The sequence below is a fragment of the Caretta caretta genome, chromosome 2, assembly GCF_965140235.1.
Source record: "Caretta caretta isolate rCarCar2 chromosome 2, rCarCar1.hap1, whole genome shotgun sequence".
Taxonomy (NCBI): domain Eukaryota; kingdom Metazoa; phylum Chordata; order Testudines; family Cheloniidae; genus Caretta; species Caretta caretta.
Window position 1 is genome coordinate 195,381,178 of NC_134207.1, and position 16,112 is coordinate 195,397,289.

The 16,112-nt window shown below is 45.3% G+C and overlaps 1 protein-coding gene across 1 annotated transcript in view; it reads right to left on the minus strand.

The window, feature by feature from the left end:
* Nucleotides 1–15,728, minus strand: part of STT3B (STT3 oligosaccharyltransferase complex catalytic subunit B) — a 76,594-nt gene extending 60,866 nt beyond the window's left edge. The window contains exon 1 of the mRNA XM_048838664.2: nucleotides 15,195–15,728. Within this exon, the coding sequence (XP_048694621.1) occupies nucleotides 15,195–15,478 (284 nt within the window). The 5' untranslated portion in view covers nucleotides 15,479–15,728. The remainder of the gene's footprint in view (nucleotides 1–15,194) is intronic.
* Between the last annotated feature and the right edge of the window lie 384 nt (nucleotides 15,729–16,112).

Genomic DNA, 16,112 nt, shown 5'->3' on the forward strand with positions numbered 1-16,112 from the left:
ATTTATAAATTTAGCTACCTGATTAACATTTCCATTAATATGCTGGAAAATATCAATACTCATTTTCTCCTGGCTAGCTTTCCAATTTTAGGTTTGATTTTATTCAACCCTGAAAACTGCTCTTCCATGACATGGGGTGACACTGTAAGATGACTGATTAACACCACTCACTGTAATCACCTGTTATACCAAGGCGCTCTAGAATACTGCAGCATTTCTGTACCAAATTAATTACTGCTGTATTTATAAGCAGACATCTTTGGCTTTGACAACAAGTACTAAGACTTGTACTTCCTTGACAAAAGCACTGTTTAAAATGAATACTTAAAAAGATATTTTGCTTACTCTCTTAGTAAAACATACATAAAAAACACAACAGGACAGTAGTGCAACAACTGTGTTTAGAGATTAACAACACTAGAGGTAGACAGAATTGATAGTTCTAGAACATATTTGACCTTTCCATTGCATCTGATTACATACAAGTACTGAAAAATTTACAATACTTTTTCTAGCCAGGGAACTAAACATAGCATAAACATATAAGTTACTAAATACTAGAGTTGAGGTGAGGGTGACGGAAAGGGAGGCATATTAGCAATAACCAAATAAGAAGCCTAGTTCCCGTCATTAATAGCATGAAATGGATAAGATTCCAGACAATGCCATTACCGTTCAGAGATGTGAATAGCAGCAGTAAAACCAATCAGAACCTTGTTACTTCCACTCTGCCCCTAAAACCTTTAGCACAGCAGGGGCACTGGGGCTTTATGCCCGCAGACTCAAGAAAATTACCTATTGTTTACACAGCCCGTAATTACAATCCTTGCAAGTGTAAGAGCTAGATTTTTTTAAAAGCAAATTTTTATTTTGCAGAATGGATTGCGTAAGGTGTTTCTTCGGGGAAAGCATGATATTAAGCCCTTGTCATAAAAATGCTCAGTTCCAAATTACTACAAATGTGACTGGTATCTACTTATATACAAATTGTTGAACGAAACGTTAATGATGAAATTTAATTACGACCATCCAGACATTATACATTCTACTAAATGCAAATGTGGCTACAATGTACATATGTAATATTCTATCTGAGTTAAAAGCTGTTAAATGTGTGCTTGTATACAAATCTTTAACGTGGTACAGATGTGTTACCACTGAAACCTTACACTCTGATTTGAATTTTGTATATTTAAAATAGCAACCCTATTACTACATCAGCAATTTGCATTCTGAATTCTTTCCTTTTTACAAATGATTATGAACATGGCTTGAAAAATTTACAATACATTTTCTAGCCAGGGCACTAAACATAACATTGAAGTACAGTAGCTACAAAATACAGGGGGAAGAAAAGGGCAGCATACCAATCTCCTGGATCTAGCGAAGGGACAATAGTTGCAAGGGCATTCAGAACTAACTTCTTGATGTTCTGAAGGTCCAGAATTGTTTTGGATATTAGGAAGCATTGGGAGTAAAACCTGGTGCCCCAATACTGAGAGGGCACTTCTATGGCTCCCAAAGAACATAGAATCTGCACTTATTTCAGAACTGATTCGTGAGATGGGTCCCTGGGAAGGGGGGGAAGACAGGAATTGGAGGATATATCCCAATTCCACCATCTTTAGCACCCATTTGCGGGAGATAACGAACTGCCACATACTTAGGAAATGCGACAACCTGCTGCCAAAGGAGGGGCAGAGAGATAGAAAGTCTAAGATCTGCTACAGTCCAAATGCCATACTCAACAGGAATCAGATGGGCTGTTTAGAGGTGCGTGAATGAGGAGATAGCAGAGGTCTCCTCCTTTGCTGCTTATGTTTCCACTGGTATTGATCCAGCTGTCTAGGAAAAACAGATACCTGTCCTGTCACTCAAGCATTTCAGGCAAGAGTTTGCACCACTCAAAGTAAAGTTTGAAGCCTAGGGACCTAGACGTGGGTTTCCCCAGCACCAGGTGCACCAAGTACCACTAACAAAAACACACTGACTGCACATTCACAGAGGAAAAAATGACAGCACACTGTGACCACCAATGGTAAGATGGAACTGAAGGGGAGGGAACATCTCCACCCTTTATACCCTTGATTTGGAGTAACAGGGTGCAGGTGTGGTTACCCCCGGGTCCTGCTAGGGGAAACTTTCTGAGACCAATGCACAAGATGCACACACCCGTAGTGTAATGGACATCTGCAATCACTTGAAGAACTACGGAAGCACACAGAGAATAGAGTGTTTTACTTTTCCTCAGTTCACCCAAGAGCAGCTTTCACAATGGGAGCTGCAGCTGTGGTGACAGCAGCAGTACAACTAGGGCCAGAAGCAATGGCAGAGTAAAGCCAAGAGGTGGCCTCTGTATATACCCAGTTTTCAGGGAGCTAGGCTGGTGGGTATGTAACTGCCACCCAGACAGCGTCTCATTCCAAAACAACCAAGAGGCTCAGGTCTCCTCCTGCCAGAAACACCAGTGGGTTCTGTAACATTATTAATGAAGTTAACATTCTATTTTCCTTGGTTTAGCTGAGCCCTGTTCAGATTCCTTTCCTCCCTGCCCCGTATTACATCTGGGCACCTTGCTCTCCCCCAACTCTGTTAATGTTTGCTGAAGTTTATGATACAAAAGATTTTATATGACTATCAGTGACTAACTTTTATGTCTATTTATGCTTCATTTTCATGAAAACTTGAGACACCTAAATATTCATTTTACTGACTTTTATAGCATGCTCAGAAGTGCAGCAGAGCAACTGAGATCGAAGGAGTAGAAAATAAAAAATATTTGATCAAAAGTAAAGAGAAAAAGAAGGTAACTCATATTCAGCTAGGCATCACATTTCCCATACAATCTCCAGCTATCTGGATCTTCAGCCTTAACAGGTTTAAGAATGTGACTGTCCAGTTACTTAGCCACACTTTTTGTTGGAATCTTGTTCTCCAGAGTATGCAGTCCAGGCTTTCACCTTTTTCCTAGATGAAGTTCACAAACAATATTATTATTTATCTATAAAGCTTATGATTTAGGTCTTGTATACTTTACACTCTCTTTCTCATGTTTTACTTCTGCAGTTGAGATCACCTGGGAAACAATCTTAAATTCTCTAGATGTGAATGGTTGGTATAAGTGGGCAGCACATTCTCAGAAGTCCTTAACTCTGGAATGATCCATACTGCTAGGCATTTTTTTCTTTACTGGGTTGAGTGATCTGATTTGAAATTGATTAGAGTGTGGGTGAGATGGTCTTGCACTGGGGACTAAGTCTCATGTTACCACTGAGTCAACTTGTACTTTGTATTGTACATGTGCCTGATCATTAGATAGGAACATTTAAAAAAAATAAAGATCACTACATATCTGCCTGTTGAGCGTCAAGACAGCTTACACCCTAAATTTCCTAAAAACAAAAAGCACAAAATGGATAGGATTATCCAATTACAATCATACAAACATATTCCAACATGCATACAAACCACTTTCAGAATTAATTTCTGTACAATTTCTGGTCATAAGAAGAGGATATACATATATATATCTACATTTTTACAAATTTCAAAATATATTTGTGTCTTTATAAGCCATTAAAATTCAAACTAACTTTTACCATTCAATCCACTGAAAACCTGACTTTACATTATGAATTTAAAAAATGAACAGTAAAGCACAAATGAGAGGACATGTAACCTATAACTTCACTCTTTACATATGGGACTATAACTTTCAAAAACTGAAACCTAATAAAAATAAACCTCTGAAATCAATGCATTTTTGTCTTTTTTTTTTTTTTTTTTTTAAGTGTAAGGAGAAAAGATGCAAAGAATAAAAGATTAAAGGGAAAGCTTCTGCCATATTTCTAAATATTTCCTATCTTGATTCTGATTTTCTTTTTAATTAGTAATGCTATTGGAAATCTGATAAAGGATTTTTTTTTTGTAAGCCTTTGGATTTTCATCTAAAAAATTATTATTTTAAGGAAAAGTATCAGGTCTTTCTTGAACTATAAATATTATGTCACTGCAGTCTTTCCAAGAGAGGAGTTCTGACAGTTATTAGAGGCAAAACTAATCTTTGAATCAGTGACTAACATATAAGGTCATTCTGATTCCGGGCCTGAAGGCCACCAATCTGCTAGAAATTTCTTATTGTCAGCTGTTACTCAGAAGAGTCCTCACAGACCTACAATTTTTTTTAAAGATGGTGACATGACACCTATTTAAAATATTTTTTAATATAACCTGGTTAATAAACACACTAGGAATACTTAAGTACCACTACCAAAATGACTAAGTGCACCACTTTCAACTAAAATAAATGTTGCAGTTGTAGAAAAGGATGGAAGGCATAGTCAAAGTGATAGTAACATTTGACATGGGAAATTTTTTCACTTGTAAAAAAAGTTTGTTGAATGCCCTCCTCAACTCCAACACTGCTGGAATAATCAGCACACTAACATTATGCCACCAGTGACCAAGAAGTAAGAAGGCAAAGAACAGAACATATAAAGCCTGACTCCACTTCCCACAGGGTTTCTGCTTTTGAATTACCTTTAAGAAGAAAGAGGGTAGAAAGAGAGAGCTGTGGAATGGAAGAAGGAACTCAGACCAGCTCTTCACCAGTTAGTAAATTTACCTTGTTAATCATCCCCCCTCTTCTTCCATCCTGAAAGACATATCAGCATAGCTAGCAGAGACGGTAACCTTGTTTACCTGGTACTAAGTCATGTTAGCTGCCCTGCAATGAAGGAGGCCAATATTTAAATTTGCAGGACGAGTACGAGTAAGGGAAATGCAGAGATTTGATAAAAATAATCCCTCTTTCAAAATAACTAACATTTTCTATTATTCTCAATGGGAGTGAGGCCACAGGCTGAAAAAAGAGGCTGTCTCTTACTCCTGGGGGAATTCTGTGCCAAAAGACTAAAAATTCTGCATACAATATTTTAAAATTCTGTATATTTTATTTGTCAAAAGGAACACAATATAATCACACTGATTTCAATTATTTTGATAATTTATTTCAAAATGCCTGTCAGCAAGTATGTCTGTAAAAATATAGACAAATAGAAAGATTCAGGAATTTTTTTTTTTAACAAATAGATTCCTTACTAGGCATATTAATACAGAACTATGAGTAATAATTCATTAAACTACAATACAGAAATGTATTTCCCGCATCCCTCAGAAGCTGGGGAAAGGCTTGGAGGAGTCAGAGGTAATGGAGGAGTTGAGGGAGAGGGAAGGACCCCGAGAGTGAACCTGAAGGGTTGTTGGCTGTGGGTGAAAAGTATGGAACGGTTTCTTGGGGGGGGGGGGGGGGGGGGAGAGAAATGGTTAGGGAGTTGGGAAGCCTCCCACACAAAGACCCTGAACCTCTTCCATTCAGTCAGGCACATATGCCCCTGTCCCTGTAGCCCCCCCATACCATTCATCCACATGTGGTCCTGAAGCCCCCCCCACACACACACACTCAGCGCTTGGCTCAATGCTGTCCGGAGTACTAGCTCCAGAGCCTGTACTCCAGTCTGTCCCACTCATTAGCCCTTTAAACCTCAGTCTGTGACACACACATACCCCCAGCAGCCCCACTTGGCCCACTCTGCCTCCTAACCTGGCTCCACAAGAGGCTGCTGTGATGAAAGCAGCCAGCGGCTAGCTTTTAATGCTGGTCAGCCAGCTATTCTGGTGCCACAGTGGCCTCTGGTGGGAGAAAGGCAGAACTGCAGCACTTCTTCTGCAGAATGTATTTTCTATGGAGCAGAATTCCCTCAGGAGTGTTCTATGCACACATTTAATGTTTCCTGAAGTCCTTCTCACAGACTGGATCTCCCTAGGCTGAGTCCGTATTCCCAGTCTGTGTTTTTTCCTCAGCTGTCTGCCTGGGGTGGGGGTGTTCTCTATAAAAGTACTCCTGGGGGAATTCTGCATCACTGCATGTGCACAGAATTAATGTCCTCCACAGATTTCTTTGCTTCCCCACAGAAAAATGACTTCTGATAGAGAAGCAAAGGGAAGCCATAACAGTGGTCATGTGCCCCTACCTGGCAGCGCAGCCAGGTTGGTTCAGGCGCCTGGAACAGCCAGTTGAAATGTAAATGACCACAGGGGAAGGGGGGCGAGTTGTTCAGTCATGAATGTGAGAGAGAGAGAGAGAGACACCATCCCTCTTGCTCATTACTGTGGCACACTCAGCATGGAGGGGCAGCGCTTTGCGGTGTTTCTGAGGAGGTAGGAGTGGGGCAGGCTCTATCCCCTCAGACAGAGCAGAATGTATACTCCTGGGGGAATTCTGCACCACTGCGCAATGCAGAATTTTGCAGAAATTAACGTGCATGTGGAATTTCCTCCCCCACAGTAACAGGCTGCAGTGCTGCTAGCTGCCACTAGACCCGACAGAGTCCAGCTCGCACACAGAAGACACTGCTGGGGGGAGGGAGAGGGAGCTAGAGGGTTCCTGGCAACTATAGCTCCCAGCATGCCCTGAAGGAAGGAGAGAGCTGTGCACAGGAAACTCCATGCAAGCCTGGTACCGAGCATCAGACTGTTTCTCCCTCTGGATCCTGGGGGGTGTGGTGGGGGAGCGGGTCTTGGGGTGGGGGGGCTATAGCTGGGCTCCAGGGAGGAAGGGGTGCAGGTATATGGACAAGGGGGTTCACAGCTGGGATCTGGGGAGGGAAGGGGTTTGTGTGTATTGGCTGGGGTGCCCATGGCTGGGCTCGGGGGGGAGGGGTGTCTGGCCCCCCCCAGCCGGCCGGGGGATGGGGGGGGGAGGAGACAGAGAAACAGGAACTGGGTTGTCACAGGGGTTTCTTTAACTCTCTGCTCCTGCGGGAATTTGTGTGTGTGTCTGTATTGTTACAGACATACTTGCTGACAGGTATTTTGAAATAAATTACCAAAATAATTGAAACTGGTGTGATTATGTAGTGTTATTTTGACAAATGAAATTTGCAGAATTTTAAAATGTTGTGTGCAGAATTTTTCCCTACATTGTGTTCTCTACCTCCATCCCTGTATTTTATCTCTCCTTACTTCTTCCCACTCTCATTCCATGCACTTTCTCCATAGCGCACGCACACCCACCATATTTCTCTTTTCTGACTTCTCCAACAATCTCTTCCTGCACCCCATGCCAATACCTACAACCATCCATGGGACCCCACAAAGGAGTCTAGTGAAGTTTCCAAGTACTAATAACTAGCACACTGAACCCACCAGTTGCCAACAGATAAAGTTTGGAGCCAAGAGGCATTGTCCACAGACAATGCAGAGGTGAAAAGCCAACACAACTTCTGGGAATGGGGAGGGTGTTTGGAATCTTATTTGGATGGTGTCGTTGAACCCTGCTCAAGGGTTCCATTAGATGTCTCAAACTGAAGCCCCCACACATTCCTTGTGTTTCTCCTTCCTATACCAGTGTCTCATTGACACAATGGTGAAAAAGATCTCTACTACTCCCTCAACCTCCTGGCTCTTGCAAGGCAGTTGGCTCCAGTACTCTTTTAGGGATTGTCCTCCTCCCATGAAGAGTTCCCACATTTACTTCGACTGCTGAGTTTTTGTAAACAGTAGCAGAGAGAAACTGACCCTTGGGGATGTCCACACTACAAGCACTCCAGCTACCTCCCTGTAAAGCAGATACTTGCTACAGCAACAGAAGGGTATTTTTCATCACTGTAATAAATCCACTGTTCAAGAGGTGATAGCTATATCAATGGTAAAATTCTTCTCTCAACCCACTGGTGTCTACACTAGCGCCTGGGTCTGCTTCACTACATCTCTCATGGGGTGTGCATTTTTCACACCTGAGTGACATAGCTAGGTCAATCTAAGTTTTAGGTGTAGACCAGGCCTTAATCTGTTTCACATCTGCTTGATAGGTTCCGTATTGAAGATAACAATCTTTTAAAAAGAAAAGATGTGAAGACCTGCAAGCAACAATCCAGAAAGTAGCTTCCACCCATAGTAAAAGATTAAGTAAATGTAGCAAAACTGAGCAAGGCATCTCACTGGGAGCATAACACCAGTGCGCCAGAATCTGCACTACTTACTTACTGGTCTCTGGGTGGAGTTTAAGGTGTTAGTTATTACCATAAAGCAAGAAATAGCTTGGGACTAGCTACCTGAAAGATCGCCTCTTATTCTGTGCCTTACTGAGACAGCTCAAGTCAACAGGGGCGCCTAAGCTGAATCTCCTTCGTTTTAAAAAAGAGGAGGCAGCTGGCAGAGCATTTTCTGTGAGGGCTCCAAGACTATGGAATTTACTCCCCTTGGTCTGAAATGGTTCAGCTTTGGTGACCATCCTGGCATACTCCAAAAGTGTCTGTTCGACAGTTTTTTCAAGAGGGTTGAGTGTATGCTTCCCACAAAAAAGAAGAAGTGGGTGTGTGACTGGCTGAGTTCCTGCTGAAATGATTACTTTAATACTGGTAGGGTCTCAATGTATTTGTGGTATTGCTAATAATTTGTTAGGGCACCTGGAGATTTGGATAGGTGTCTTATTTTAAATCGAAATAAATAAAAATATTGAATTATTAAAAGAAAACCACACATGTATAGAGAATCATAAAGCCACTCGCTATAAAATAGCATTAGTTTTAAAATATTTCTTGCTGGAAATTTTTTTAACAAAAGTACAAAGTTATTCTACATTTTTAAGTTCAACTTTCATGATAAAGAGATTGCACTACACTACTTGTATTAGGTGAACTGAAAAATATGATTTCTTTTGTTTTTTACAGTGCAAATATTTGTAATGAAAAAATAAATATAAAATGAGCACTGTATACTTTGTATTCTGTGTTGTAGTTGAAATCAATATATTTGAAAATGTAGAAAATATCCAGTAATGGTATTCCATTATTAACAGCACGATTAATCGTGATTAATTTTTTTAATTGCTTGACAGCCCTTTTGTAACCAAGCTTGATACCACCCCTTACATTCCCTGGGAATTTTGAAAGTCCCCTTCCTGTTTGCTTGGCGATATGTGCAATGGTCTCAGTGCATCCTTCCAGCTCACCATGCCTGCTGCATGCACCGGGCGATCCCTCACTTGGAGCAATGCCGAGCTGCTAGACCACATCAGCATTTGGAGAGAGGAGGCTGTCCAGTCCCAGCTGAGCTCCAGCCGTAGGAATTATGATATCTACGGACAGATTGCACGACGCATGACAGAAAGGGGCCATGACTGGGACACACTGCAGTACAGGGTCAAAGTGAAGGAGCTGCACAACACCTACCACAAGGCGCAGAAGGCAAACCGCCGCTCCGGTGCTGCGCCCACGAGCTGCTGGTTCTACAAAGGGCTGGATGCAATACTCAGTGGCGACCACCACCTCCACTGCGAAAGCCACTGTGAATACTTCAGAGGCTAACATGCCAATCGAGAGTGGAGCGAGCCAGGAGGAGGAAATCTTGGACGAGGAGGGGGACCCAGAGGTAGAGGACGACTGGGAGATCAAAGATGCATGCAGCCAGGAGCTCTTCTCTACCCCAGAGGAGGCTAGCCAGTCACAGCTGTCAGAGGTTGGTGAAGCGCAAACAGGAGAGGAGGTCCCTGGTAAGTGGCTTTGATTTTGGGAATCGCTGAAGCGAGTTGTTGGGGGCAGGAGGGTTGCAGAAAGCAGGCTTGTGTCTGTATGATGCGTGTACCAGCACATGCCTAGTCTGAGTGGCAGAGCAAGGTGTTGATTGACTCCCTCACTTCACAGGAATCTGCCTCAGACATCTCCACAAACTTTCATGGAGATGCTGGGCAATCCGTTGCCAAGGGTTCTTTGACAGAGCTACTTTGTTTCCTGCCCCATTAAGGGTAACTTTCCCATGCCACTCTGCCGTCACAGGGGGGACAACCAACCACTGCGGCACACAGGCAAGCTGCATAAAGGCCAGCACGGAAGCCGGAGTTTGGAGAAGACCCCCACTTGAGTCCCTGCTCACCCTCAGCAGCGAGATATTTTCCATAATGAACACAGTCTGTGGAAAATGTGGGGACAGGAATGATTATAAGCCCCCCCCCACAGTGCTGGCTCTCCTTAAGAGCCATGTGCCCAGTACTGTCCTTGAACACTGATTTCTCCTGCCCATACTCACCATTTTGGGGTTCTTGTGGCTCATGTGTGCTTGCCTGGTGTCAGCCAGTTAGTGACAGGTATGTGAACAGTGGCTGTGTTTCAAATAACCGAATCAGTGGTCTGTGTGTTGTAAACGATATTGCTTCTGTAAAATGTTGCATTTTGGCTTCACAGATATGACCTTCAGAGCCCAGCCTCCCTCTTCGTTATTGCCAGCTGAACGGTTGTGCAGAATTAGGAAGTGGCCATGAAGAACTAAAGAGGACTTTCTGTGTGATGTCATGATGCACGCCACAGCCGAAAAACAAGAACTGAAGGAATGGCGGGACAGCGAGAAGAGGGACCAAAAGGAAAACACGGAGCGCCAGAACGAAGCCACGGAGCAGCTCTTAAACGTTATGGAGCACCAAGCGGACATACTCCAGGTGCTAACAACACTGCAAACTGAGCAGCTCCGCTCCGCGCCTCCCCTCCCCTGCAATTGCAAAAAACTTTCCCATGCGCTCCCAGACACCACCAACACACTCTTATCAACCTCCTCCCTCCAGTCTGTACTCGTTGCATTCCTCCTACTGTCACAGTCCAGCGCTGCGGACTCGCAGTACTCACTGCACTCAACACCCATCCCTCTGCAGTTTAGCCCCACAGAAGTACAGTACCCGTTGCATTGTACTCCAGAGGACAAGACTGCATATGATACCTGAACATACACAAATTTTTAACCATCCCGGGACTCCTCCTGGGACCCTCCCTTCCCCCCATCTACCACAGTGCTAATGTGTTTTTTTATTTGTCCCTCTCTCCTCTGGTTGTAATTTTTTAATAAAGGAATTGTTTTGGTTTGAAAGCAATTTTTATTCCATTAATTGAAATCAAACAGAGCCCTGCAAAACAACACGCAATTTTCCTAAACCTTCACAGTGCATCATCTGCACCAATCACGATCACCTCCTAGCATTACAAGCACCACACTCCTAACCATAGCAAAAAGTATTAGTGGCTTTCAGATTCAAATTGCTGCCTCAAGGCATCCCTGATCCTTATGACCCCGCGTTGCCCCCTCTAATAGCCTGGTCTTTGGCTGTTCAAATTCAGCCTCCAGGTGCTGAGCCTCAGCGGTCCAGACCTGAGTGAAGCTTTCATTTTTCCCTTCACAAATATTATGAAGCGTACAACACGCAGCTATAAGCATAGGAATATTGTCATCGGCCAGGTCCAGCCTCCCATATAGGCAGCGCCAGTGGGCCTTTAAACAGCCCAAAGCACACTCAACAGTCATACTGCACTTGCTCAGCCTGTTGTTGAACTGCTCCTTGCTGCTGTCAAGGCGCTCGTGTATGGCTTCATAAGCCACAGCGTTAAGGGGTAGGCAGGGTCTACCAGGATCACAATGTGCATTTCGACTTCCCCTATGGTGATCTTCTTGTCCAGGAAGAAAGTCCTTGCTTGCTGCTTCCTGAACAAGTCAGTGTTCCGAAAGATGCATGCGTCATGCACCTTTCCGAACCAGCCTGCATTAATGTCCGTGAAACACCCATGGTAATTCACAAGTGCCTGGAGAACCAGAGAGAAATACCCCTTCCAATTAACGTACTTAGGTGGTCTGGTGCCATAATTAGTATATGCACGCCATCTATTGCCCCTCTGCAGTTAGGGAAGCCCATTTATGCAAGCCATCCACGTCACGCACGTTGCCCAGAGTCACGGTCTTTTGGAGCAGGATGCGATTAATGGCCCTGCACACTTCCGTCAACTCGCATCCAACGGTTGACTTTCCCACTCCGAACTGGTTAGCGACTGATCAGTAGCAGTCTGGAGTAGCCAGCTTCCACAGTGCAATCGCCACGTGCTTCTCCAACGACAGGCAGTTCTCATTCTTGTGTCCTTGCGCCGCAGGGCTGGGGTGAGCTCATTACAGTCCCATGAATGTGGCTTTCCTCATCTAAAAGTTCTGCAGCCACTGCTCATCATCCCAGACGTGTATCACAATGTGATCTCACCACTCAGTGCTTGTTTCCCAAGCTCAAAAGTGGCATTCCACTAAGGACAGCAGCTCTGTGAATGCCACAAGCAATCTTCTGTTGTAGCTACTATGTGTGGCGAGATCAACGTCGCACTCCTCTTGCCTTTGTAGTTTAAGGACTACTTCCACTGCCACTCGTTTCGTGTTAGTGAAAGCGAGCAGCATACAGTGCAGGATCCATTCCTGCGGACCGAAGAGGCAGAGTGCGCAGTACACAAACCGTTGAAAGATGGCGCCAAATGCAGACGGAAGCACAGAGATTGCTGGGGTGCGAAGCAATGCATCACGGGCATTGGGTCAGGACCCACGATCCTCCGTGACCCCCTCCACCTTCCCACAACTCTTAGTGGCAGAATAGGAAGAGATGCTCTGTGAACCACTCCGAATACCGATGCAAGTGCTGCAAGTGTAAACACACTGCTGCGCAGGCAGCTGACAGCGTGAACACACAACAGCAGTTTCTCCTTCAGCGCTCTCCAAGTGGCAATGTAACTGCCAGCGATGTAACTCTGCCAATGTAGATATACCCTTGGAAGGAGGCAGGTACTGAGATTTTTACCTGGGCATGGTTCCTAGACTCTGCTTATGGATTCTTTCTAACCAGACTTTGACTAGTAGTCTTGTAAATTTAAAATTCTACTCCTAACTGCTCAAATGGAGGAGCAGCTCTTTCTCCTCCTCCTGTCTCCTTGCACTGAGACAGCTGCAATGTACAAGGGTCTCCTCTACTCTATCTTTCTTCCAGATCTTGCATAGTTGAGGTTCTCTTCCCCACTAAATAGCTGTAGTGCCTACTGCTACACTTCTGGCATGTAGCATCATAACATTGACATGATTCTTGATATTTTCACTGCTGCCCCAAGACTTCCAGTATAACCACTGGGTTTTGTTAACTTTATTCTACAGATGATTGGCAAAGCTACATGCACAAACAGATAGCTTCAGTCTATCTGTTTGTAGTCAGGAAGATGACTGCATCTAACATACTGTTTACAAGCAGAATGTTACCTTTGCTGCTATAAGAGCTAGAAATTTAATTTTTGTTTTATCCTTTTTTTTAAAGTTGATACTACATCACCTAACTCATCACAGCACAATTCCCATTCATCTGAGAATGCACCTTGATAAATAAGAATAACGGGAAGAAACTAGGTGAAAATTTAGGCCTTATAGCAGGAAAAACTTCCTGAGAGCAAAATCTATTGCAGTTGGAAACTATTCCGAAGTGTAATAAGTCCTTTTACCTAAATTTAGAACAGAAAAGCAAAAAAAAATTATATAGGAGACAATTCCTGAAATAGCAGAAGATGCACCAAATTTAATAAATCCCTTCTTCTCTAATTTATATTAATTTAGATTTGCATTTCAATTTCACTTATTTATATTTACACAATAAAACACTCTTATAACAGGCCAATGCTTGAACTTCAGAGTATCCTTTACTTTTGCTTTTTCAGTACTGAATTTGCATTAAAATGATTTAACACAATGCTTAAGAACAAAGCCTTCTTGATGTTCTTTACTTCTGTGGACACTACCTCTGCCCTTAAATACCATAATTTGCAAACTAAATAAGAAATAAAAGTTGCACCCAAACTGAATATTCAAGTGTGCAAATTGAAATGTACAATATATATTTTATAAAATCAACAATAAAATGTATACTCAGTATTTCAAAACATAGAGCATGTCCTTCCCTCAAAATGATCAATCATAAGAGACCTCACACCTAAAATTTTGGCTTGTTTAAAAAAAAAATATGAAAATCAAATGAACAATGCAAAAATATCTTACTTAAAGTTCTAAATACAGGGCAACTTCCTAGAATGGTCTCAACTAACACAAGATACAATATTTCAATTCCCCACACTCCTGCTGTCTTCCTCTTAACCACAAACCTTGCTGCAAGGACTAGAACAGAAACTAGTGCAGCATTTCTTGATCTTATACATAACATGGTTCCATTCCCTCCAACACACAAGAATCCACTTTATTTTCTAAAGATTCCCAAATATCTTTACATACAAATGAAAGCAAACACTAAGAAACCTCAGGTTAAAAAAACCTGGGCACTTTGAAATATCTGGTAGTAAATCAGTGTCACCCATTTTATTGTAATGCCACCAGTCACTTTTATGAAGATTTACTTCCTGAGGTGCAATTCTTATTTTCCTCCCTCCCTGGCCAAAAAGGAATCCAATGAAAGAATACTATGAAGTGCTACTGCACATCTGGAGACAATGATGTGACAGAAAGACTTCATATGAAACTCTAGTTCCTTTTTGGTTCATTTAAAAAAGCACCGATCATACGGATTTCAATATCTCCAATGACAGGTTTCAGAGGAACAGCCGTGTTAGTCTGTATTCGCAAAAAGAAAAGGAGTACTTGTGGCACCTTAGAGACTAACCAATTTATTTATAAATTTATAAATAAATTGGTTAGTCTCTAAGGTGCCACAAGTACTCCTTTTCTTTTTGCGAATATCTCCAATGTAACTCAACAGCCCACCTGCCTGCTGTTGCCACAACTTTTCCCTTGCCAGAAAAAACTGTATTTTGTACCAACCCTCCTAGCTGCAGCATGCAAAATTCAACACACAGGAAGGAAAAAGGCAAAGCAATAAGGCAGCTTCATTTTAACTCCTCTCTTCCAATTACACCGATTTCCCCATGCTCCGCAAAGCCCACACACATTGGCTGCGTATTGCCGCTTCTGTGCCTTACCTTCGGCTCCCGCTGCCTCCCAGCCCGCCGCCTGCCTGCGCCTCCTTGCTCGGCCCACGGCCCCCTTCACCTCGCGTGTCCCAGCACCTGCTGCCCCTTCGCTCCCAGCCCAGCCGCACCGCGTCCTCTCGCGGCTCCCGCCCCCCGGCAGTGGGGACAGGCGCAGCTCAACTTGGCGAAGTGGGCGAGCGGCGCCGCGGGCCGGTGCCCGGCCGGGTTGGGCCGTTCACTGGGGGCAGCGCCCCGCCACCGGAGCTCAGGACACCGGGGGGGAAAGGGGGGGGGCAGCGCGTTCATCGCCCATCCCAGGGGCAGCGCAGCGATCAGCCCCGACCCCCGCCGGTCCCGCCACCCCACCCCAGGGCGGCGGCGACTCACCAGGGGTCGAACTCGTGGATGATGCTCTCGAAGCGGATGACGGCGAAGAGCCGGGAGCTGAAGCCGGCCAGCCAGGCCAGGAAGAGGATGGTGAAGGAGAGCAGCGACTGCCAGCCCGCCGGCTGCGACAGGCCCCCCGACAGGCCGCCTCCACCCGCCGGGGGCCCGCCGGCAGCCGCCGCGGCGGAGCCGCTGCCCGTCCCGGGCCGGCTATTCCCCAGCGCCAAGGAGCCGGCGGAGTTGGCGGGTTTGTGCCTGTGGTCGGGGGCCGAGTGCTCCGCCATGTTGTACCCCGGGCTCCTCGCAGTCCCTCCGCCTAGCGCACGGGTGGGCGGGGGGGAGGGGGGAAGAGGGAGGTCCGCCCGCTCCCTGAGCGCTACGGCGGGGGCTGTGGCTGCCTCACTGGCTTCCCCCGGCCGCCGCCTCGCCGAGCCGGGATCTGCCTCCAGACGCAGCCGTCAACATCCCAGTGCGGCGCGAGGCAGAGAGAGCGACCGGGGCGGCGCGCGCGCGCGAGCTGGGGGGGAGGGGGGCAAGGAGGAGCGGAAAGGAGGGGCCACAGGCTTAGAGAGGGGGCGGGCGGAGGGGGAAGGAGGAGCCGGCAGGAGGGAGGCAGAGAGAGGCTGTGCACGAAGCGGGTGGGGGGCGGCCGCGGCGGAGCGCGAGGCAGAGAGGTCGGCCGCGCGCGAGCCAAGGGGAAACCGTCGGGGGAGATGACGTGGGAGACAGTGGGGTGAGGCTGGGCCATGAGACGACCAGAAGGCCTAAAGCCGCGGGCGAATCAGAAGAGGTGTGAGGATAAATGAATGGGAGTCTCTTTCCCCCGCCCGTCTGAAAGAGGGCGGAGCTAGCAGAGGGGCGGGGGCATAGAGAGGAGGGAAAGGGTGAAGGGGGAGGAGGAAGAGGAGCCAATCTCCA